The sequence below is a fragment of the Callionymus lyra genome, chromosome 14, assembly GCF_982586985.1.
Source record: "Callionymus lyra chromosome 14, fCalLyr1.hap1.1, whole genome shotgun sequence".
NCBI classification, from domain to species: domain Eukaryota; kingdom Metazoa; phylum Chordata; class Actinopteri; order Syngnathiformes; family Callionymidae; genus Callionymus; species Callionymus lyra.
Window position 1 is genome coordinate 22,863,151 of NC_141831.1, and position 25,611 is coordinate 22,888,761.

At 40.2% G+C, this 25,611-nt stretch overlaps 1 protein-coding gene across 1 annotated transcript; it reads right to left on the reverse strand.

The window, feature by feature from the left end:
* Positions 1–11,163: 11,163 nt before the first annotated feature.
* Positions 11,164–23,522, reverse strand: exoc3l2a (exocyst complex component 3-like 2a). Its single transcript, XM_087807725.1, has 13 exons — positions 23,314–23,522; positions 21,484–22,043; positions 20,598–20,815; positions 19,337–20,081; positions 19,152–19,266; positions 18,965–19,075; positions 18,737–18,837; positions 18,536–18,646; positions 18,337–18,472; positions 16,894–17,016; positions 16,673–16,828; positions 14,498–14,619; positions 11,164–12,701 (listed from the first exon to the last, which is right to left on the reverse strand). Exons 2-13 carry the CDS (start codon positions 22,017–22,019, stop codon positions 12,386–12,388), a joined length of 2,790 nt encoding a protein of 929 aa, XP_087663851.1. The 5' UTR covers positions 22,020–22,043; positions 23,314–23,522; the 3' UTR covers positions 11,164–12,385.
* Between the last annotated feature and the right edge of the window lie 2,089 nt (positions 23,523–25,611).

A 25,611-nucleotide genomic window follows, 5' to 3' on the forward strand; every position in this document is an offset into this window, starting at 1 on the left:
CATATGTAGGCATCAATTTACGTTTGTGGAAGCTCAAGTATTGCCCCCAGCAACACAAACACAAGCACACGGCAACATCACAACAATGACACCAGTCTGGCAAGATAAACGTATTTAGAGACGAATGTAAATGTACTTCAATTAAAGAAAGCAGAGAAAATGAAGGGTTGGTATGTCAACACTTGTGCAGGATTTGACTTGAGTCAGACAGACTCCACCTCCACCATGTGCTCTCTCATTTCCTCTCTGTCTCACAACTGTCCTGTCATCTTCATAATAGCAGGCTGGAGCAGCCATCAACACCTTCTCCTCACTTCCTGTAGCCCAGCAGGCAGTTACGCTCAGCCAAGTGACCTGTCTGATCTATCATTGACACCACAAATTCCAAAATGCAATTTGGATATAGTTACCTATTAGTCCAGTGTCTGGTTATTTAAAGGTTTCTCCCACAAATTAGTGTGATCTTGTTCTAACACAGTTGCCAATCTGCATCTGTAAAGAGTATGTATTTAAAGGGCAACTAATGTGTTGATTTAATTTTGTCTTAAATATAATAAATATATTGGACTCTATTGTATCATCAGTATGTGTCTGTTTGTACAAAACTCTCTTTTCAGTGAAATATTTACATTGGAAAATGTGCTTAAACCCCGGGCCCTGAAAACACTTCAACCACACCCACTCTGCTGTGATTGGTCAAGCATGGAGGTTAGTCACCAAACGTCATCAACCCCGTAATCCTCCAACCCTGAGAGACTCGTTGTATAAACAAACCTGTGCATGATTACAGCTGGCTGGAGGAGGACTGAAGGTCATTACTACACCATAATAAACACAGCTCTCGTAACCTCTTGTTCGCCAAGATTTCAGATGGGGGAGATCTTTATAGTATAAGTAATAAGTTCAAAACATTGTCATGATGATAGACTTACTGCATCTTGGAGAGGAAGAATTCAACATTTGAAACATGTTAGTGAGGAAAGTTGGGTTTTCACATTAGTTGCCCGTTAAGTTGTAAAGTACATGCTAAGTTATTTAACATATATTTGTTTAAGTAACACTGCACATATTAGTAGACTTAAGATACAAACACCATCCAAAGGAAAGGCAGGTAGACAGTTATTGTATATGCAACTTGAAGTACAACTCATGTAAACATTTTCAATTTCAATTTTTGAACTAAAAAATCTGTAAAAATTCAAGCATTGCAAAATGTAATAGTTAATTTGGCACAAATCTACTACCATAGTCAGCACATGCTCGTTTTCTTTTTTTTTAAAGTCAATATCATACAGATTTGTGGCCTTGAGTAGAACTTATTTAACCCAGAACTTAAAACAAGTTAAAATAAGTGCTCATTTTCTCTATTGAGGGAAGTATGTAAAATCAAAGTATTGTAAAATACTTCGATTTTACAATCTCATGATTTTACAGATTATTCACGAGAAATAACCGTTTTTTCAATATATACATTGGTTTGCACTATATCATGTAAAAATAAATACCACCACTAGAGAGCGCGCATGTAAAGAAAATGTTTAACGTTACTGTTAGTATGATGTTACTGCCGCCAAACATATTTAAAATCAACTTCTTCAGAGCAAGTCTGTCCACTTAACTTATGTTTACCGCTGAGCTATTTTAGACGAATATAAATATATATACAAAAATACGAGGTGGTGGATGTTTGAAAGGTCACAGGGTGCAATTCTTCCGCGTAAGTGGCTCTGCTGTGCAGTGTCAGCAGGAGGCCGGAGAGGATGTGGAGTCATTAGACTCATATTTTAACATGCTCTTGACGACAGACGGATGGAGGTTCTGAGAGGGCTGACCCTGCTGGACCAGGGCTCATGTGTTGCTGTGAGTCCAGTGCTCACAAATCATTTGACACTTTTGAGATAGTCAGTGACATAAAAAGTATTTCCTTTAAACCATATACAGGTTGTTATCACAAAACTGCAGAACACATCAAAGAACACACCTGTGCATTTTCAGGGCTGAAGCTACACATGGACAGACAAACGTTCACTATCCTTCTCCTGCCCCCTGTTAACCTCCTCCCTTGATTGGGAAAGCTCAGTTCGAAGGAAAAGTGTTGTCAGTTTACCCTAAATCTTGCCTCATTTTTGGCTTTCCTGTAACACCTTTTCCTGACGGGGCACAGAATGCAACCTGCTTGCGTAAACAAGTCGAGGGAGAAGACACAGGGAGTCAGAGGTGAGCCCCTGTTGCCATATTTCACAAGAGGAACTATTGTTTTAGCTCCGGTCCTGGTTCATGACATGCAAAGTAGCTTCCGGTCCTGTGAATTGACCAGGACTGAGAATTTGTGGCTAGATATATATATACGCCATGATGGCAGCACTTGAAGAAGCAAATCGTTTGAGACATTCACAGCAAGAAGGTTGAAGACTGGATTCCAGCTTTAGGCAAACCTGGATTCTTACTGTGTGCAGATTGTATGTCCTCATTGTGCTTGGGTTTTCACAGGTCAAGCCCGGGTCATAATCTACCCTAAGTATTCTGGGCCTGCCTCGTCTTTGTAGAAGCCTGCAACACCTCCCGAGGACAAAGTATGGCATCCTACAAACCTCAATTGCCTTCTCTCGGTTTGGATTTGCAGTCTCTACTAAATGACTGAGCTACAGGCTAGATCTTCCTCTTAGGGGAGGTCTAGTCCCTATACACTAACCCAGGGGTGGGCAAACTCGGTCCTCAAGGACCTTAGTGGGTGCAGGTTTTTGTTCCAAACGATCAAGCATGCATAGTTTAACCAATGAGGTTTTTAGCTTAAACAAGCAACACTAGACTGACAGTCAACTGATTACACTCCTAAGACACCTGATTGGTCAAAAGGTATCGCCTTGATTGGTTGGAACAAAAACCTGCACCCACTGCAGCCCTTTGAGGACTGAGTTTGCCCATCCCTGCCCTAACCCTAATCATAACCCTAACCATAACCACATTTGGCAAACTCAAGGCCCAGGGCAAAATCCAGCTGACCAAGTCATTTTATGTGGTCTACCTCTGCATGGTTGATAATGTTCATATTGGTATCACAAAGTATAACAACAGCAGCATTTCAGATAACATAAACATCAGAAATGAGTAAAACTGATTTTGAAGGATAAGAATTTGATGGTAATGTTTGGTAAAGATAGACAAACTTGGAGATCATTGAGATGGATTATTTCAATTGACCCCCAACCTTGACTGCAAAGAACTTTGGCCCCTTGTGTGATTAAGTTTAAAACTCCTCAAAAAGACGATAGGAATGTAGGTCTACCAATAACTTCGCCATGAAAGGCAAATACAAAGATGTCGTGTCTGACTCCATTGCATTGAAGATGTTAATGCAAAAGTAGAGCTGCCCCGGAGCGATAAATATTAGACCTTTAACAATGAGCTGTGAAGAAATAAGTGTTATGTGTTGATCAAAAGTGGTTTTAGATAAATGCATGTTGTGTTTTTATTGAAATGTTTAAACCTGAGACTCATATCATCAACCTTTAAAGGACATCCAAGAACTTTCGGATACGTAAACATGAAGACACGCTTCACTATGACCTAATTTAACAAGCAGTGATGACAAAAACAACGACACAAACCCCTACTGGGAATAAAAGGTGATGTTGGGGGCCTCCAGAATTGGCCGAGGACTTCCCTCACAAATACGGTCTAAGGAAGTCCGTTCGTCCACCCTGTTTTCCATGAAAAGATCTGACAGCCTGGTCACTAGCTGTCATGCCCACTCTGTCCTCATTCTTTGGCCTCACAGCTATTTTTAAATCCACGCTTTTGTTTTTGTGGGAGCCACGGTAGATGCAGACCCCTGCCATCAATATCAAAAGCCATTCTCATGCTGCCACACCTACAGTAAGAGCAATGAAGTCGTTGCCAACCATTAGAATAGAGATCTCAACACTAACAACTAGAGACAGATGAAGACGAATAAAGTAATAAATATACATGTATCTTGAATCTTGCTTCCTACAACATTGTTAAGAGCTTTGTTAAGAGTTAAGCCACTTGTCACTAATAACATTATGAATGTATCTCATTGACCACAAGGGATTATACCTCAGTCTGTCTTTGATTTTGAATGAATGAATGATGAAAAACAACTTTAAATGTATTTTTGAATGTATTTATATATTTGTTATTAACATTTATGACTTTGATTTGTCACCTTAGCTATGTGGGATGAGGTTTAAAGTTAGGGTTTAGGATTAGGGTTAAATTAGAGTTAGGGTTACAGTAATAGTTGACGTTTTTGGGTTAGGGTTGGGGATTCATTGTTATGGGCATGGGCATGGGCATGGGCATGGGCATGGGCATGGGCATGGGCATGGGCATGGGCATGGGCATGGTTACTCAGCTGTGCCTCAAGACACTTCTCTTGGTCCATTGTTAAAAAAAAATAGGCCTTTAAACTTTCCAAAATGGGTTAAAAAAATTAAAAACGTATGAAGTTTCTTTCAAAAGCAGAAAAGGAAATCGGAGAAGCCGAAAGCAATGTCTATTTATTTGCTTCACCTTGAAGGCCGATTCAAGAATCCAATGATTGTCTCCATTTAAACAAAACTGACTGAAAACTTTCCATCGCGTAATTGCGTCTGCATGTGCCGGGTGTCAATGGGCAGCAGTCAGATGTATTGAGGTCTACCGGGGCCATGGGATGTGTTTGCATAAATACAGACAGAAAAATCTCCCGGTTTTCCTCTCGCTATTATAGAGACGTCAAAACCATTTAAACAAAGGAAAACAAATAACCTCTCAGGTTGGGATGTTTACAGCCGTGGTGGCATCAGGCCAGCGCCACCATGAGTATTTATATCCGCCAACACACCTTTGGTCAAAAACGGATATTAAGAGATTGGAGAGTTCCGTAAACAATATCGCCAAATTATTGTTGGAAAGTTTTTATTTTAGATTAGTGTTTCAGTTATGAACCGGTGAACTTCCCTGTCTGATGCCAAACCCCGACACCAGTGATTGAATGTGGCTGTTGATAACGAAACACAGTGGAGGGGTGCAGTCTCAAGCCTTCTCTTTGCTAAAAAAAGATACGCCTGATGGATATGTTCATACAGATAACATAAATCAGGATATCCCATCAGGAGTGACGAAGTACACCATTGTTTGTTTCAAGTGGGCAGCCATCCTGACTGACAGTGTACACTAGACATGGGAGAGGATAGGAGGTTCTCCGCTTTACACGGATGGGTCAGGACAGGTTGTTTATACCAGTTACACAACATGCTCCCTGACAGTGAAAAATATTTTTGTCAAAAGCAAGTGCATGAGAATGAATAATGAAAGACTTTCCTTGACAGTGAAATGTATCACACTGAAGATACATACAGTATTGATCAATAGATAAGCCTGAAATGTGTCTAAATTCTACCAAACCTAAGATTTTCATGCATGATTCTTCAGAAGCCATTCATTTATTCTTTGACTAAAAATGCTTTTCTTTGGTGCCACTTAACTTGAGTGTATAACCTTTAGAAGATGCAGAACCATTCATTGTAGGGCTTCAAGTACATTGAAAGTTTCCCACAAAATGCACATAAATACAAGACGGAAGAACAAGACATACAGAGATGGGAACTCAACCAAACTGAGATGAGGCAGAATACATAAAACATGTTCTGATTGTCATCTCCCATGAATCAGCCAATAGTGTGCATTCACGTAGCATAGCCTCTCGAAGCTAATGCGCGTCATTCCAAGAAACCGGTAGCTTTTGCTTCTGGTCAATTTAATGATCGCTCATCGACATAAAAATGACATTATTGTGAATAATGTGAATAATTCCAATACAACACTATGTTTTTTTAGATGACACTGCAATTTTTCATTTAAATATTATGATCTATTTTATTACAAACACATTGCTTATTCAGGTGACATCACTCAAAGGATCCAAGGTGTGAATCTGAATCAAGTTTCAGCACAATACTATTTGATTTATTTGCTCTATTTGCCTGGTAAAGTGGGACATTTAATGTTATTCTTACCACGGCATAACACAATAGATTCTGAGGCGACATTTTCCACCTCTTAACAATTTAAACATTTTTATTATAAGAATGTAAATTTGGTAAATCCCAAATTATATAAACCTATGTACCGGTATTTTAAATACTAAATGGAGGACTTCTTTGTGGCGAAAAGTAATGATAAAAAGTCATTTATTAATAGAAATGTTCCCAGATCAATTTTGCACATCACAAGTGTCTTGCATAATGTAAACATTTTTTTTAAATGGCTTGTTGGAAATTGGAAAGAGCACGAGTGACACTAAAATAGAAATACCCATCAATGGCAGAATCATACAATATAATAAAAAACATGCAATTGAATTTCACAGTGCTTTGTGACGCCTGGTCTGGAAAAGCACTATATAAATACAAATGACTTACCTTCTAACTTACTTACATAACAATAAGTTAGTAAGTAAGTAAGTAAGTAGGTTAGTAAGTAAGTAAGTAATAATTATTTGTAAAGTGCCTTTCTAGACCAGGGTCACAAAGCGCTTGAACAATCAAAAATAATACACAATTAAAAAAACATATACATTTAATAACTCCAAATGTCCAAGACAACATAGAGACAAACACAGGAGTCCCATAAAATTAGTTTTTAAAAAAAATGTGTCTTGCATAATGTAAAAACATTTTTTTAAATGGCTTGTTGGAAATTGGAAAGGGCACGAGTGACACTAAAATAAAATACCCATCAGTAGCAGAATTAGTTAGTTCAGTTAGTTTATTTATTTAAAAGGACAATGTGTAGTTACATTAAAAAGATGGCTGCACCAGATTTAGCAAAATGCGAATTTCCATCTGTAGTCCTCAACAAAGATGGAGACAGTTTTCATAATACATTAACATACAAATAAAGCAAAAACGCAATAATATACAAAACCACAGTACAGTCTAATAAGGTGCAGTATGAATAAGTGCATTCTGTACTATTAGTGCGAGCAGGACTGGTGGTCTAAAAGCCAGTCTTTGACAGCCCGTTAGAAGCGATGAAATCTGACTTGTTCATTAGATTGTCTGGGAGCCCGTTCCATTCTTTGATGGCTTTCTATGAAAAGGCTGATTGAGAGAACGCAGACTTTCTTTTGGGAACATTGCAGTCGCCCCTGGACACTGACCTTAATGCTCTGCTTGTTAGTTGAGAGCGTGGCTGTACATAGGTCTTTAGGGGAGGAGGGGCAGCATCATGCAGGATTTTATGTACCAGACGGATATTGAAGAACCTTATCAAGTTGTCAAAACTCAAGATTTTATGTTTTTCAAGTATGTTGCAATGGTGGTAACGCCAAGGTTTTTGATCAATGATTTTTAAGGCCTGGCTGTGCAAATATCTAAGCGAGTTTAAAACTGTGGGTTTCGCTTGGGACCATGATGACAAGCAGTACAAAAAATGTGAAATTATCATTGCATGAATTTTTTTTTTTTTCTGCTTCCAATGATAAGGAACTTGTGATTTGTTGCAAGTTGGCAATGTTAAATTTCACCAATCTTTAAAATTAAGTGTATGACACCCAAGTATTTCACTTCCTCTTTATTTTTGATTTTGTAATTATCCACACAGATATCGTACAATATAATAGAATCATACAATATAATAAAAAAACATGCAATAAAATGTCACATAATAGTAAGTAAGTAATAATTGTTTGTAAAGCGCCTTTCCTGACCAGGGTCACAAAGCGCTTGAACAATGAAAAACAATACACAGTTAAAAATAAATACAGATTTAATAATCTTAAACTCTTAATGGCCACGACAACATAGAGACAAGCACAGGAGTCCCATAAAATTAGTGAGAAAAATTGGAAAGGTAACACAAAAAGTCAACACAAATGGTTGGTTTAACAATTCTAGATAACAAGCGAATGAATCATGGACTTTAGAAGATCAAATTCTTGGACACATTGCGCAAGAACAAATCCTCCAAACACAATACAGTGTGATTACAGTTACAGAGACTTCAGGTGATTTATCAAGCTCAACGTTGGCTCAGGTCACAATAAGCCGGTGCAGGCTCAGAGCTAATGATATGGTCTAGACTAAACAAGACCTTCCATTAAACGGTGACCCGCACACGTCCACGCCAACATGCTTAATTAAGTACTTTTCGAGATACAAGCAGCGCGAGAAGCAAACAAACAGATAAGCGGGGGACTATGAAAAGTGCATGACAGTGTGAACAAAGACAGGGCACGGCCTGCTTCCGAAAACAAACACCCACAACAACCAGCTGGATTTTCCATCTCGGAGCAGCGTTAATGAGAGGAAGCAGGGGAGTGCTTCCCAGGGACTGCATTGTGATATCGCAGAAGGTTCAGCTTGATCGAGGAAAACCTCCAGGAGTTTGGCCCAGGTTCCTACCTGCTCATTCAGAGATTGTAATCCCCAATCGAGGATACCTGGAAATCAGCCGTCCAGCATCCGCCGCCAGACTTCTACGTGAGCGGATGTTTGATCATGCTTTAGATATACATGCGTTGCACTAATGCCAACCTCTTTCCCGTTCTCTTCCTGCTTTGCGCAACATATTCGGGGAACCTGTTAAAATAAAATCAAATGCTGTGAAGAGGTTAAATATTTTTGACACTTATTGTTGTTCCGAGGTAAACAACATTAAAACAATATTGAGATATATAGCAGTGCTTGAATGCAACGTGGTCTAATTCAAACTATATAAAGCACATTTTAGATGAGACCATGGTTTGTAAAGTCATTTAAGTAAGGAAGTAATTTATATTTGTAGAGCGCTTTTCCAGACCAGGGTCACAAAGCGATTAAACAATTAAAACAATAGGCAATAAAATATAAGCTTAAAAGGTCAAGATGACACAGAGACAAACACAGGATTCTCAGAAAATCAGGGGAAAAACCTGCACAAATAAAAAGGTCTTAAGATGTTTCTTGAAGTAGTCATTAGATCCATCAAGCGCAAAGAGAGAGGAAGATCGTTCCAAAGCTTAGGAACAACAGCCTGGAAGGATTTCTCTCCTCTGTTCCTGAACCGTGTGCGAGGAACCATCAGTAGATTCTGATCCACAGACCTCAGAGCCCGAGCTGGGGTGTAAGGCTGGATCAGATCAGTGGTGTAAGGAGGAGCCTGACCATGAATAGTAAGAACCAGAATTTTAAAGTTGATCCTGAAAGAAACTGGAAGCCAGTGAAGAGATTTAAGGATCGGGGAAATGTGAGTTCTTCTACTAGAGCGGGTCAGAATTCTCGCTGCAGAGTTTTGAATCAACTGCAGGCGAAATAGCTCCTTCTTGTTAAGACATGAAAATAAACTGTTGCAATAGTCCAGACGAGAAGACACAAGCGTATGGATTATAAGCTCCAGATCATTCTGTGACAACATTTTCCTAAGTTTAGAGATTTTTCTCAATTGAAGGAAACAGTGAAAACTGTGGCCAGTAAACAAATATTCATCTTTATTGTTATTTCATAGATTGATTTATATTATATAAGAATATTCTCTATAAGACTACATGTTTTGGTAGTTGTATTTTTAAAGCTAGATCATTATGTGTTTTACATATACTGTACCGACGTCAGAAAATTACTTGTTGGGCTGGTGGGTGATTTAACCCTCTGTGCCTTGAGTTTGTAAACTTTGACTTAGTCCTCAAGTTTTGGTGCAACTGAAGTGCCCAGAAGAAACTCAAAAAAATACAGTTAGATTCAGAGCCACAGCCCTCTAACTATGACGGCACAGAATTAACCGTAACCGATTAACAGATATATTTGTAATAAAGAAACGTATTTAGAGACCTTAAGCTAAAAGAAAAAATAAATAAATATCCAAAAAAAGAAGTGCATTTCCTTATTAACGAAGTCCATCCATCTGGTCTTAAATGACAACAAGAAAAATACATCACACCAGATGAAAATAGTGCATGTATCAGGGGTCACTATGCGGTGACCACAGGCCCCAGGTAGGCTGCAGACACAAAAGGAGTTGAAAAATATTTATAAAATCATAACTAAAACTTATTATGTATGCTTTGTATTGTTGACCCATTGGAATTTATTAAAGACTAAATAAACGTAAGAAATGTGTATTAAAGAAATGTCATTTATCATCCATAAAAATAAATATTAAGCTATATCTTAGAAACTCTAGACAGTTATTAATCAAAGTGTTCCAGGTGTCTCCAAATTTAAGCTTAAAAACAGTATATAAAGCTATATTAATAAGAAATAGTGAACAGCGGTTAGCTACGTTTCTAACGCAGTGCAACGCTTAACTGTACATAGGTGCATTAGCTAACAATGCTAAGCTCACTAAGCTCTTCCACAATACCAGCTTTTATAAACCAACAGTTATAGTACAAACTTAAACTCACCTGAGCGCAATTTTGATTTCTCGACATTAGGAAAACCCCTAAAAATAAAATAAAACAATTATTTTTTGACTAACACAGACGTTTCTTTTATTGAGAACAAGCTAGAATGTTGGTTAAAAGCCTGTCAGCCTCAGTCCAGTCATGCAACACGCAGAATGACCTCTGCCGTGGATGTTGACCTTTTATTTTGAGACGCTCACGAGCAGGTCGCACATGAAAAAGGTGCGACGCTGCCGCACGTCTGTCCGTCCGGCCATGAGGGGAAGTCCCCTCCTGATGCTCAACGTAAACTTGGCTCCAATAAAAGCATCTGTTGGCACCTCGGTGGATAACAGGAAAACTTTGTTTAGTGAAAAACATCCCGTTGTTGGCCTCCCGGCGTATGACCCTTCTTGTTGTACAGAGACGGAGCGTCATATAGCAGCCGCGGTGGAGCCTCATTCATCAAGCGCTCGGTACAGTTTACAAAGCTGCCATATCCCTAAGATAAACAATGATGGAATAAGTATTTTTGTCTATATGTTAGCGGCGCAACTCGTGCGTCAGACCTGGACAAAGGGCCTTGAAGAATGTATTGTTTAAAAATGTTTATGTCCACCTTTACTTTAGAAAATGTCAGTCAAAAAACCCAACGAAAGTGTGTCAATTTCTAGCAGGTAAAAGCCATGTTTCATACTTTACACACTTGATGCATTCATTTTTAATTCATTCATTAAAGAGTATAAAGAATATTCGCCAACCCAGTCAATGGGTCTTTATTACATTTCCAGCAACAGATCAACTTGTTCACAGTAAAGGTTCATCACATTTACACCTTTTTATACAGTCTTTCCACACGTACATATGCAGTATATACCAAGGTTTGGTAATATATAACAACAGCTTCAACTGGAAGAGGAAGGCTGTCAGTGCAGATATCACTTTTAAACGTCACTTTAGCACTAAGATTGCGTGGAGCCTTGCTTGGCTTGATATATATACACAAGCGAAACCTGCTGCATCTCTAGTTCTCCTGCTCAACAGGTACTAACTCTCACATCCCGTCAAGCAAAAGCCTTGACATCATTAATAAAAACATCTATTCACTGTAGTGAGAGCATGACACACCTCATCTCATCACTTACTCTAATGACTTATCTTCTTTCCTGTCTTTAGAAGAACATTTCATCGCCAACATTTCCTCCTCAGTGTCCTTCGTCTCCCCTGTCTCACATAACTAGCAAATAGAATGTGTAGGAAATGATGCAAAAAAAAAACAGAGGTTTATCAGGAACTTGGAGAATTTGTCTGTAGGTATGAGTGTGTGTGAATGGTTGTGTGTTGTTGTGTACCCTGCCTCTTGCTTGAAGAAACTGGGGATACACCACCACCCCCATAAGGGATTAAGTGGCACCGAAAATGAATGAATGAATGTTGCAAAATCAAAAAAATAAACAAAAGTCTGTGAGTTTGTCTGAATTTATTAAACTATTTGTTTCTTAAAGCTAGCTAGCTAGTTTTGTCCCATAATGCTTCCATATCTGCCAACGTCACTTCCAAATAAAGTGAAGTATAACCACATTTTTAATTTTCAATTAAGTAGTTTCCCCTTTGCCCCATATATTTAATCTTAGAAAATGTGTTGGGCTGCTTTGGAAGAAGCACTGCCCTCTAGTGGTGAGAGGAAGCACACCGTGGGTCATAGAACAACCTGTGCATTGATCCATTGGGCTTTTTTTTTATTGAAAAAAAACATAGCTTTCCTCAGACCTTACAACATGATATGATGAGCCAGATTTTGCCCACGGACCTTGTGCTTGACAAGTGTGCTTTCAGGAAAGTGTGTGTTTCTACGGAATCAAAGACATGTGAAGATGGAAAAATGAGCGTGCACTGGACCGGCAGTACCTGAGGTCAAGTTTCTTAAACTAGCTGGTAGCAAGATTTGGTACAAGAGTTTTTTTTAGTCAAAGTGCATGTACATTTCATCATAGTGCGTCTGTGATGCCTCCACAGCTAGTCGTCTCTGCAGTGTGTGTTTGTGTCCTCCACGTCGTCGGTGGGTTGCGGCCTGGCAGACCTGGTGCTGGCCCGGTGGGTTCGCCCGCGCTGGTGCTCCGACAGCCAGTTGGTGATGGCCATGGCCAGGCGGATGAGACCCAGGCTGATGCAGTGGACCTCGGAGGTGATGGGTATGTCGGCGAAAAGGGCGCGGTCCCGACAGATGAGGGCACTGCTGCATTCAAAGTCTCTGACGATGTTGAGGATCTCCTGCCGCTCGGCCTGCCGCATCATCCCTCGGATGTTCAGCAGGGTGGAGACGTGTTTCTTCCTGTAGGGATGAGGCAGGCAGACAGGGGTTGAGGGAAGGCGTAAATGAGGACTGAAGCGGGATATTAACGGAAGTTAAGTGTCCGGTTTATCAGAAAACTTGTCATGAGTTTAGGAGAATGATGGAGGACAATTTCCCCTCCGTCTCTCAGAGGAAGTAATCGTTCCATGAAGTGATATTTGACAAAACCAACACTTTGGTTTTAAGGAAAGCCATTTTGAGGCACGCTTACAAGGGCGCCCTCTAGGCCAGTGAAATTCAAAATGTTTATTTACGATCAAACTCAATTTTTTCTCCTTCACCAAACAAATTTCACTCAAATTTTTGACATCGAGCATCTCTGTCTCTTACCCTTTGTTAAACACTGACATATTTATAGGTCACTCTATTTACATAAACATTAGTCTACTTTGAGTCAATCATTCAGTGAGCCACATTAAATATCTTGGCGGGCCAGGCACTCTTGTTTCCTCCCACAACCCCAAAACATGGAGTGTGTGACCAGGTTCAATACACATGCCCTGTGGCTGTTCAGTGTCTCCTGCCTCTCACCCCTGGTAGCTGGGATAGGCTAAACCCTGCCCTCCAAGAGGCAATACATGGAAGAAATAAACAAATGAAACAAGAGGAAGATACAATGTATTTTATCTGAATTTTTCTTCATCTGTTTTTTATAAAAAACATTTTTTTAATCGAAAATTATCCAATTTTCAATGTTTTTGTTATAAGTGTGTGTAAAAGAAAATACATGTTTTCCTCATCATTCCATGCATAAAATTCCCAAATATTGAAAATAATATAATATTCATTCATAAAATTGCATCTTAACCGAAGGCTCAGAAGATATTTGTTAATGGTTACTGGACTCTATCTGCCTCTAGAGGGTTTTCAACGAACACTAATAAATGAATGCCATCATTTCAGACTTAAATCAGCCTGAAAGACTTTAAAAGCATATCTTGTGTGAAACACACAATAATAATGTAACAAAATGTGTTTAAATAAATTCATGTTTTAATCCTCAATTTTGGATTATTACTATAAATATGAGTCCATATGTAATATCTGGAAATGTACAATAAAAAAGTACATGTTGAGCTTATGTTTGATCTGAGCCACACTGGCCTCTGGTGAGGAGGGTCCATGTGTTGGCACAGTCACGTGTACGACTCAAGACCCTGTGTTGGTCACCCAGAGGACTCGAGGAAGACCGGCAGTCTTTCATCTCCCAAAATACCACCGAGAGGAGCCGGGGGGGCGCACAAAGAACAAGGAGCAGTGAGTTAGCAGGTCTGGACTTCTATGCTCATCCACACCTCCTCTTCTTTGTGGCACCAGTCCGTCTCCTGCGTGGTGGCAGGAACAGGAAGTATTCTGCGGCAGTTTCCTGTCTGCTCTGCGGAGACTTATGCGTCATAAGTTATTTGCCAACTGTCATCTTGACTCTTAATCTGTGAACAAACAGCTTCCGCGGCCTGGACGCCCCCTGCCCCCCTCATCAGTCACCCCTCTGCCCTCCCGCCCTCCATGCCTCTGAAAACATCTTTCCATAAATAGCAAAGTTAATGTAGATATGCTTCCCTGCTCCTTTTCCTTGTTTGGATCCATTGTGACAAAAAAAACAACAGCATACATCGTCGACATGTTTCCATACTTGGGCACGGAGCCAAAAACATCAGGCCTAATGTGAGGCAGCGAAGAAGATGGGACGTTTGGGGGGCGCTTTGTTTCCTTTTTCATAGACGCTTCCTGGCTTCATTTGAACTGTTCCGACAATTAATTCGCTAAACACTCACCGTACATCAGGGAACTCCTTAACCAGAACCGCAACCTCCATCTGGATGGAAGGCGTGTCCTCCAGATGAATGACGTCGGCGAGGTGGCCGATGATGTTGTCCAGCCAGGAGGCCTTGGACTCCTGGAGAGATGGAGAAGAGAAATGAAACCTCGCTTCACGAGAAGTCACAACCAAGAAAAACCTCATCACTAACATTTTAGATGATGATGAGTTTAGATTTGCAGAATTTTTGTTAAAATTCATTATCATAATACAATCATTTTTGAATAAAATAAAATATGCTTGTTAATCTGTCAAAATAGACATTTATTTTATCTTTTTGTCATCACATTAGGTGCAAATATAATTTTTATTGACTTGTATGAGAGAACTTAATATTGATAGTTTAATTATGAATATTATCGATCTGTGTAATATATATTTGATGGGAACATTTTTTTAATATATATATTTTTTGCTTTTTAACTTGGATATTTAATAAGTATTTCTAGATGAGAATATCTTTAATATCTTTTAATTTTGTGTTCACGTTTCCTCTCCCACTATTTTTCATTAAAAATTTAGTTTACACTGTTTTATTATTTAACGGTACCAGTCATTCTTATTAAAATATGTTCTTCCCCTGCATATATGTTTTTTTCTCTAATTATAACAGGAATTCAAAAAAAGAAGGATTATTTTTTATTCATATTTATCTCAAAACATTCTTTAATTCTTAGTTCACAAACCATTCACAGCCAATCTAGGATGTTGTAACCTATTATAAGAATGAAATAAAATAAAGAAGAAAATAATTTTAGAAAGAATATGTGGACAAATATAGGTGGTAAATATTTCATAATATATTTAAATATTACCCATGAAAGCAATTTAAGATATATACATAGACTACTCTGTCTTTTCTGTTAGATAAATCCTCCTACCGACGACAAAGCTATCAAGTGCCAGGTTTGCGATGACGTTTTATGGCCTCATTAACGTCAGACGTCCGAGCAGCTCATCCTAACAAGTCATTAGGTCAAAGCTTTGACTGTAAATGTGAATAACAAAACTCCACCTCTGTTTTTCTTGTCTCCACACACTCAGGAAGGAGAAAGCAAAGTTCTCTGGCGAGGCATCCACTAAAAATAACGACGACTTTTTTAGACAGCCATTAAAAATTCAACCTCCACCCCCGAGTTCCCTGTTTTCACAGTCACTTCATCCCACTCCTCGGTAGAAAAAGGCCATCAAGGCCATCCCAGGCTCACTTCAAAGCCAGCCAGCTGACAGGAACAGGAAGTTCCTTCTGAACACAGCAGCTTCCTGTTGTCAACCAAGGTGACGGACACTTGTTTGAACTCGTTTGCAAAAAGAGGGCAAATGCCACACAGCTTCTTCCCTTCTTCGGCCGGTGCTAACGTAAGCCCGGCTCATCCATCTCCATCCTACTGACGGCAGCCATTTTTCAGCGTTCTCTCCTGTATCAACACTGTCTGACTTATTCCTGACCTAGGAAGTTCGCAGGTCGGGCGTCATTCACAGCCAACAGTGTCGGCTCGCTTTGTGCCAGCGCCTTAATAGGGTTTTCCAAGAATCAGCATTTTTTGGGGTTATTTGTGTGCCTTTGGGGTTACCGAAAATATAATTTGTCATCTCCCTGTTTACACTTTACACTATCAGTATCCTTTCATCCTTGCCAAGATACTGGACTGAAACGATCGCTACTTCCAGTTTGAGCAAAAATTCATCATTTTAGTTTGATGGGTCGTTTTTACAGGTCAATAAGAATCAAAAGAGTTTGTTAAATGATATTTCACAAAATTAAATTATAATTTCTTATATAAAATCCTGCTTATGTTGGTCACCTGGTTTAACATTCCACCTTAAACTTAAACCTCTTTTATTGACTTGCTATTACAAAGTTTCATTTTGTGTTATGACAGATAAGTGGATGATCGATACAACTTTTGCAGGAGCTAAGGTATCAAGCAGGCAGGATTAATATGAAAACTAGATAGCTTCTGGTACAAAAGCAGAAAACTGCTAAAATTAATCTTAAGAAGTATCCAAAAAAAGGAGGTTTTAAACTGAACGGTATACTTGCTAACCAGTAGCTAACAGTGCTAAAGGAGGTCATGAAGAAATGTACCACCTGTGTTACAACGATGATAACTATAAAAAGTTAACTCACCAGATCACTGAAGAGTCCTTTCAGCTGTTTGGCCTCGTCCTGCATGCGGAACGCCATCCTCTTCCTCATCTTGGAAGATGTGCAGATCAGCCGTCCCCTCATAATGGCTCTCACGTACTCCACCAGGACCCGCCGGTGAACCTCACCCACCATCGTCTGGGGAAACCATCCGTTAACTCAGTTACGACTCAACATTTGAAGTCTCTGGTGTTCAGCCTCACCTGATAAGGAGGTGGATCCATTCTCCTGAACTTTCTAAAATGCTGCTTGATGTTGGTTTCTATGGCCTCGAAGGCATCAGTGTTGTTCAGCCATTTTCTCTTGATCAGCTTGTCAAAGAAAGGCTAAAGAACAAAGTATGAAATAATATTTTTAAATGATGCTGTTGATGCTGGACTGAAACTTGCTCATTACAGAGGCATACACAAGGTGTATCTATTGGCTTCAGTAAATACTGTTTTTTTTTTTTTTAGAATCCCACGAGGGGAAATTCAACCATTCACACATACTGATGTGAGTAGGCTGCACACTTGCGCCAAGTTCACCATCAGGAGCAATCAGGGTGAAGTGTCTTGCTCAGGGACACAACGACACAAGCTTGTCTGGAGCTGGGATTGAACCTGCAACCTTTTGGACTGCAGGCAACCACTCTACCATCTGAGCTATGTCGCCCCTGTATGGAAGCAGCTTTCACTAACAAATTGACAAAGAAAGTTTTGGCTAGCATGAACCAATCAGATTATCTAATATATAATCTGCTGCAATAATCCAGTTGTCAATTTTACTGTTACTTAAGAACAAGACACGGAAGATGGCTGACCAACTCTTACAGCTAGGTTAGTTACACCTTCCAAAATATGGACAATGGTCTCTGAAGCCAACCCTATTCTGGCTGATTTTTGGTGCAATGCAATCAACCAATAAATGCAGCCTTAAGGGGTCACAAGCCAGTGTCTTTTTGAGTCTGACCCAAGACCGGATAAATGCAGAGGGTTGTGTCAGGAAGGGCATCCGATGTAAAATCTGTGCCAAAACCGAATATGCGAATCGCAACCATGACTTCCATAACAGATCGGTCGAGGCCCGGGTTAAAAACAGCTGCCATGGTGCCGATTAACCTACAGGGTAACAATGGAAATTGGGCTACTGTGGGTCGTAGTCAAAAGATGTTGAGGTCCTCTTTGAGAGTGACGAAGATGAATAGAATCAGGAATAAGTAAATCAGAGGAACCCCACATGTTACAAGTTACGGTCAGAGAGGTCAGAATTAGATGGTTTGGTCATAAACAGAGAAGAGATAGTGAGTATATTGGTAGAAGGATGCTGGGGTTGGCAGGAGGTCTAGAGGAAGACCAAAGAGAAGGTTTATGAATGTGAAAGAGGACCTGAAGTTGGTTGGTTGGGTACAGAGAACAGGGTTAGATGGAGGAGGTTCATTCATTGTGGCAACCCCTGAAGGGAGCAGCCGAAAGGAAAAGAAGAAGAAGAAGAAGCTACCAACCACACCGCTTGGAAACAAAAAGTGTCAGATGGAATAAGCTAGCTAAATCTAATCCTCATTGGTATCCCATCACGATCCCATTCATCCCACCATTTTTTGAAGGCAAAAAGTCCTCAAGAAATGTATATTGACTTTATAAGTTAGATACAATAATTGGACTCACCCTGATATGCTCGAACAGTCTGTCGGTCAGCACCCTCACAGATTGGTTGATAATTCTGTCCAGGGAGGAGTTGGCCCTCTGAGATGACTCGTCGCTGCCTTGTGGGTCGCACTGCCTGCAGCGCTCCACAAAGGCTCTGAACACAACAAAAATGTGTTTCAGCAACAGTTCAAATGACACAAACTATGAGTGGACATACCTCAAAGGGGGGCAACAGTTGACCAGTGCTATTGTCCTGGAGACATATCCATCCCCTCGATCTCCAAATTCTGCCTGAGTGTCATGAAAAATTTCTACTTTTCTCTGGAAACTTGAAACAAAAAGAGGTTCAGACTGATGGAACTATCTTATGGATCATGGAACATGTACGTATTTTCTTTCATTGCAATGTTGTTCTCACCTGTAGAGAAAGTTTGCTAATCCAATCAAACAGCATCGTGCAACTCGTGCCCCTAAGAACTGGTTCACTGAAGTGGATCTGTCCAGGTCCACTTTTAGTCTCTAATGATTGAGTGACACAACAGATGAAACAAAGGTTAGGGGCTGTTGGAGTTCATGTTATGAAGCTTGGAATTGTTAGGTAGTGTGAAGTCCTCCAGTAATTTAGCATGAACCCTAAGTGAAGTACCTTAATAACACAGTGGGCTAGGTGGGTTTGATACTCTTCTATGTGCAAGGTCTGAGCCCAACGCCGCTCTTCTTCATCCAGAAGCTGGATCAGCTCTGCGTTCACCTTGTCCTGAAAAATAAATCACAAAAATGTTGCAGACATTTGAGGTACTGACATGAGACACACTGAGTCGGTTGCGTCTTACCCTCACAATACTGATACAGTCTTGCTCCAGCCTGTCGACCGTGTGTTGAGGCAAAATTGCTTCCAGTGAAACGTAGTTGATCTGTGTCACTGTGCCAACACTTCCCAGGACATCTCTGTCGGAACAGTTAAGAGACATTCTAATGAGTGAGGGAAAAGGTCTACAGTTGAATATGGGACCTCTACCTGTTATAGATATTGTAGAACCAGTCCAGGAGCGAGTAGACGTCTGTAATCTGCAACGGGCCGCTGGTGATGGTCCTCAGTCTCCTAGCTACAGCTCGGTGATAGCTTTCTACATAAACCTGGAAGGCATTGAATTCTTCCGGATAAATGGACACAGCATTCCTTTTGGCAGCGTCGAGGTCATCGACCATCCTGATTTTTAGACGCTCCAGGTAAAAGGCCAACTGACCCGCCTGAGTGTCCACCTGTTGTGGCAGACTCCAGTCAGCTGCCTCCCGCACGGCATGCCTCCACTTCACCTTCATCCGCCGGGGGCGGTTACTGGGATGAATCTGAGGGCATTGATCAGGATCTCGTTCTGGTTTGGGCTCCTCTCTAAGAGCCCATGCAGTGTCTGCATGGTCCTCCTGTTGTATTACCAGCACCACTAGCCCAAGGTTTGGGCCGGCATTAGGCTGTCGAAGAGACTCCCTCACAACATCCCACATCTCGTTTTGCAAGGCTTCGTACAAAAGCTCCACATCTTTAGCCTTCCGCCTGCTGGAATCTAGTGTCACATTGGAGCACACGGAATCATCCAAGGAGGATAAGAAGTTCAGTGATGGAGGAGTGTTGGTGGGAGTGAGAGTCGGAGTCGATGGTGCTGGCAGCAGAGACATAAGCTCACACTCTCGCTCCAGCTCTTGAATGTGTGTGTCTGCCAGAAGTAGGTCTCGGTGGTTGACCAACTGGAGGATCTCTAGAACTGATGGACAAAAATAAAAAATGATTTGAATAATGTTTAGTGTGAGAATTGGTTTAATTGTTTGTGAACAGCTATACATCTTTCAATGATTCGCTCTGTTTACTTAACTAGAAATGTCAGAGGGATTTTTTTTCCAGATGTAGCTATTTGCATCTGTATTGTCTTTATTTCGGTTTATTGCAATAGAGCATCTAATGAAGAATTTTACCCACCAAAAAAACAGCCTAGCAGATTTGATTTTTTTAATCTGAAAGAATAAGTTTCCATCAGGTGTTTTGGGCAAAATGACAAACTGAGCATTTTGTTGCTCATTCTGCACACTTTTCTATTAAAAGCCAGGTTCCCTGCGGAGCATGAGTGGTGCACTTCCTGGGGCAACAGGAAGTGCAGTCACTTCCTCCCTGCTGGTTGAACTGACTGACTCAGGGATCTGGGGATCACTCGTCATCTCAGACAAGTCTTTCTGGGAACAAATCATTCTCAAGTGTCACTGAAAATTCTTCCAACGGAAGTTACCTGACAGAGGCTCTCTGACTTTAACCATCGGCTCTTCCTCCGACAATTCCTCCTCTGCCTCTTGGGAGGCCTTGTCTGACATGGACTCCCTCTTCAGCTTGCCCAGACTGACGATCTTGAGAAAAGAGGGACGTCTGGAGGACTCCACCTCACTGGTGACACTCAGATCTCCACAGGGGAGACTCTCTCTGCGCTCCTCTTTGCGACGACCTGTGAAGCTGCATCCAGACACAACATCTTCAGGAAGCTGCACTAACATCGTGCCCTACTTTGATTTTCCAAGAATCACTCATGAGTTAGGCTTTCCGTGGCACCGCTGTGGCTAAATATAGTCGATTCCCCATTCACACACACTTCCAGGGCTGCCACAGATAAATATAGTCCATTCAGTCAGCACAGACAGAACACAACATACCAGTAAAAAACAAAAGAAGTTCCGCTTCATAATACATTACATAAGGTGTCAGGAAATAAGCACATATTCTTGTGGCCAACCCTTGATGGAATTGTATCCTTTTCCCTTGAAACAAAATGTTCGTCTAGTCCTGTTAGTCTCAACACAAATCAGCAAGGCTTGGATAGGATAAGCTGCTTTTTAGGAACCATTTCGAATACTGTCCTCAAAAAGAGATTGAAATTGTCTCTAAACTTGTTTCAATAGATCTGATGCTACATTAGTCTGATAAGACCTAGACTGCTGGGTGTTTGTTACCGTACTGTACCTACCCTAGTTTTAAATTTGACAATTTTTTATAAACTGGAAAACTCAAAGATATTTGAAACGACAATAAGTAGTTGATGTTCTCAGACATTTTGTAGGTAAAGTCTACATTGGAAAACATATTTTGAGACAAGAAAAGATGCGTCATGTTTTACTCATCCTCACCGTAGCAGCGTCATTATTCCCTCAGAGCCCCTGCGAAGTCCTTTCCGTTTCTCTTTCTCCGAAGGTAGGGAGTTGGAGTCTCCCGGGCTGTAGTGGGGTGCATTGTTTCCCCAAACATTTCGTCCAGAAATACGAAGCCCCTTCCCGAGTTTACCAAGTGTTTTGAGAGGCGACACTCCGCATATGCGCTCCAGTGTGCCCCTGAGAGGTCGTCCTTTTGGAATTCCGGCCCCGTGCTTCTCTGCGTTTACCTCGTTTTCCTCCTCTTCTCCATCGCGGCCGGACCTGAGCTGGTAGTTCCCTCTCATGTCCCCCATGATGAGACCCATGTCACCATCGTTCCTCTCCCCATCGTCCAGGTCCACGTCCTCAAAGGGGTTCAGATTCTTGTTGAGCTCTTTCAAGTTGTTTAGGTCGTTGAGGTCGTTCAAGTCCCTCAGATCCAAGTCCAGCCGAGGCAGGATCAGTTCACCATTGACTCTGGGGAACTCATGGCAGCTCTTGGACCGGCCCGGTAGCTTCTTTAGGATGGGCATTATTGCACTGTAGCTTCTCTTAAACTGGAAAACAAGAACGTGGAATCAAATGAAATCCTGGAACAACCACTTCCGAGCCACCTTGTTTGTCTGGAGTACCTGGAAACCACCTACAAGTCTCCTGCAATGTCAACTACTCCACCCATGTGAATTAAAATGATGGCACCATCCAAGAATCGATATTTAAAGATTATAATGGATTGATTTGCTGCTAAAAGACTATCAGACTCTTTACTTAAGTGGATTAAAAACATCCGCTCACATGGTTATGTAACACTCGAGCCAGTAGGAAATATTTCTTCCTTTCTACCTTGATTTATTGCTCTTGTTTGAGCTGCATGTGTGATACAGTTGAGATTAAGGAGAGATATTTTCCTGTTTTAGGTGCATTTTTATTTTTGAAAATAAGTAAGAGCAGGAAGTAAAATATCTAACTTAAACTTAAGAACGACATATATACGTTCAAGTATTTTCTATTGGCATTCACAGAATTTCATTGAATATTTAGATAGTGATACAACTCCACTAATAATTGTATATGGTCAGTCTCAAATGATCTCTATGATCAGAGGGACTATAATAAACATTTAAATATACTTAAATTGTAGTAACGTCGATCATTAAAGTGAACAGAACACAAGGGAGAGAAAAAACACCTACGATAAGAAAGTGTCACAAGACGGTCTGTAAGATATTTCTGGAAAATATGTGGGTAAAAAAACGTAAAAAATAATTTAAATTGGCTTGATATACTAATTGTATTTTTATTTCAACTTATTTTCATCCTTTATTTCAGGAGAACAGTTTTTTTTGCTGAAAAACATCTTCTGAAACATGTCTTTGTTACCAAAGTGGAATATTTAACCACACAATTTAAAGCTGCAACAAAGGTCGATAAAGAAAAAAACCTTTTTCACAGATAGATGTGACACGTTTTCTGTTTCTGAATTACCAAACGAAAAACAAACTTCTAATTATATTTCTAAACAAAACACAGGTAAATAAATAATACAATAGATGCTTACGTAAATATAATTTTCAGAAATTGTCCTTTTTTAAATTAAAAGGTTGATAAAATTACAAAATTTGTGAACATGAATATATACTAAAGTCATGAGACTTTCTTGAAAAAAATAACTTACAAAAAGATTAACTATATTTTAGGAATACTTTTCTCACTAAATCAACATTTTTAATGTGATGTTGGCGACATCATCATAAGCATCACCGGCACCGTACAAACTAGTGGTTCTTAGAGTCCTGGTCCGTTCCTGAGGCGAGATGCGGTTCTTACCTGAAGGTGTGCGACGCAGTGTGTGTCAGTACACGGTCATCCTGGAGTGTGTGTGGACCGCCGGGCTGTGTGTGTGAGACTGATGAGTGTGAGAGTGTGTCTGAGACTCAAGAGAGCAATGTGGCTGCTCGGCGTTTCCTGACGGGCTCTATTGTGGTGGAAGGTGATATGTTTTCCTGAGGAAAGGCCCGTCCCGTCCTTCCCCCCCTCCCTCCGTCCCTCCACCGCTGACCCCTCCATCCCACCCTCAGCACCCCCCCCCACACACACACACACACACACCTTTGGGATCCCAGCAATTACTCTAATTGCATTAGCGGCACAATGAAGGAGGAAAGATCAGGACGGAATGTTTCCACATTCCTCGCCACTGTGTACCGAGCATGTGAGTGTCATCGGTGAATTGTAATTCCAAAAAAAAGGAGTATTCAGTGGCCTTGAGTCCACATTCCAATCATGCGGGGATGTTTCTCCTCAGCGGAAGAGTTGAATGAGTCTGACTGGAGCTGACACCACGGTCAACAACAAGGCTGCCATGTTGTCTTCACTGCCGCGTGTCAAGGACACTTAGACTCTCAGAAGTCAACTGGGGTGGAAGAACACTCGTGGGAGACGCTTGCTGTGTGTTTAGGATTCTGGGGCAAAGTTGAAGAGTTTTTAAAGTTTTATAGACAACAGGACAGTCTATTTAAACGTTCCTGGAGTAACTTTGTGCCGCCTAGTGTCAAGTCTAGTTACTGCAGGGTTTATTCAATCAATTCTGATTTAGAAACTTGTCGATCGAGGGTGTCAAAATCTGTCAAACTTTTATAGCGAACAAGGTCCGGGCGTGTGATATTGTCTTTTCATTATTTGAGGATCAAACTATCTGAATTATTTCTGTTTCTGTCCTCGTTCACCAAACACTCCTTTCCTTCAACATTTGATTCACTCTTGTTAAGATGTGACTTGAGACAAGATAAACTTGCATTCATCCCAAAGTGGGGAGATTTGGCCCCCAGGCCTGACTTACTCACATGTTTCAAATGATATATAAGTCTCTCATCATGACCATCTTTTGAAGTTTATACTTTATAAAGTTCTGAACTCTAAGAGGTTAAAACAGTAGTATAATAGTAGAAGAACTCACATTTCTCCGATCCTTAAAACTCTTCACTTGCTGCCAGTTTCTTTCAGGATCAACTTTAAAATTCTGGTTCTTACTTTCAGATCTATTCATGGTCAGGCTCCTCCTTACATCAGTGATCTGATCCAGACTTACACCCCAGCTCAGGCTCTGAGGTCTGTGGATCAGAATCTACTGATGGTTCCTGAACACGGTTCAGGACCAGAGGAGAGAAATCCTTCCAGACTGTTGCTCTCTGATGGATCTACTGACTCCTTCAAGAAACATCTTAAACATTTTTATTCATGCAGGCTTTGCTGAAACTCCTGTGTTTGTCTTTGTGTTATCTTGTTCTTTTTAGTATATATTTTATTGAATATTGTTTTGGTTGTTTAAACGCTTTGTGATCCTGGTCTGGAAAAGCGCTCTACAAATATAAATTACTTACTTACTTACTTACAGTGGAGTCCACTATGACTTAATAATGTATGTAATCACGCCCCGCTTTGTTTATACAATGAGTCTGTTAGAGGTGTAGACTTCCTGGGTTAATGGCGCACGAAGACAAACCTTGATGTTTGACCAATCCCAGCTGAGTCGGTGTGATTATGGTAAATGAGATTTTGACTCCAGTGTTTTCAGTTTGTTTATTCAAACAAAAAACAAATTTAAATTGAGATAAATTAACCAAATTCTAATTTGGGATCATTTTAATTGAGCAAGAAACCAATCAAATATTTTTTTGGACTGAAAGTTTTTATCTAGAAAAACCTTTTCAGTATAATAAGTTACATTTTAGAAATTGAAATGATTTTGATTTGATTTTTTTTATTATTATTAAAATAGTTAATTAAACTGATTTATTGTTATTTCACACTCTTTAGACCATGGATCAAAAGTTATTTTATATGTCAACAAGCTCTTTGAATACTTAAACTGAAGTTAATTCAAAATGAATTCATACGAAACTCAGGCACTGATACCAGCTTAATCCAAATCACAATAATAAAAGCATGATGATGATAATAATTATATATATAATGCCAAACAACTAGAAACTAAAGACCTGGATAATAAATGTAGTATCAAAGACACCATTTTGAAGCCTGACAACCTGAAAATGTTAAACAAACTAGTTTTCTACCTGCAAGATTAATATATCAATATAAACATAACCAGAAACACACAAAATA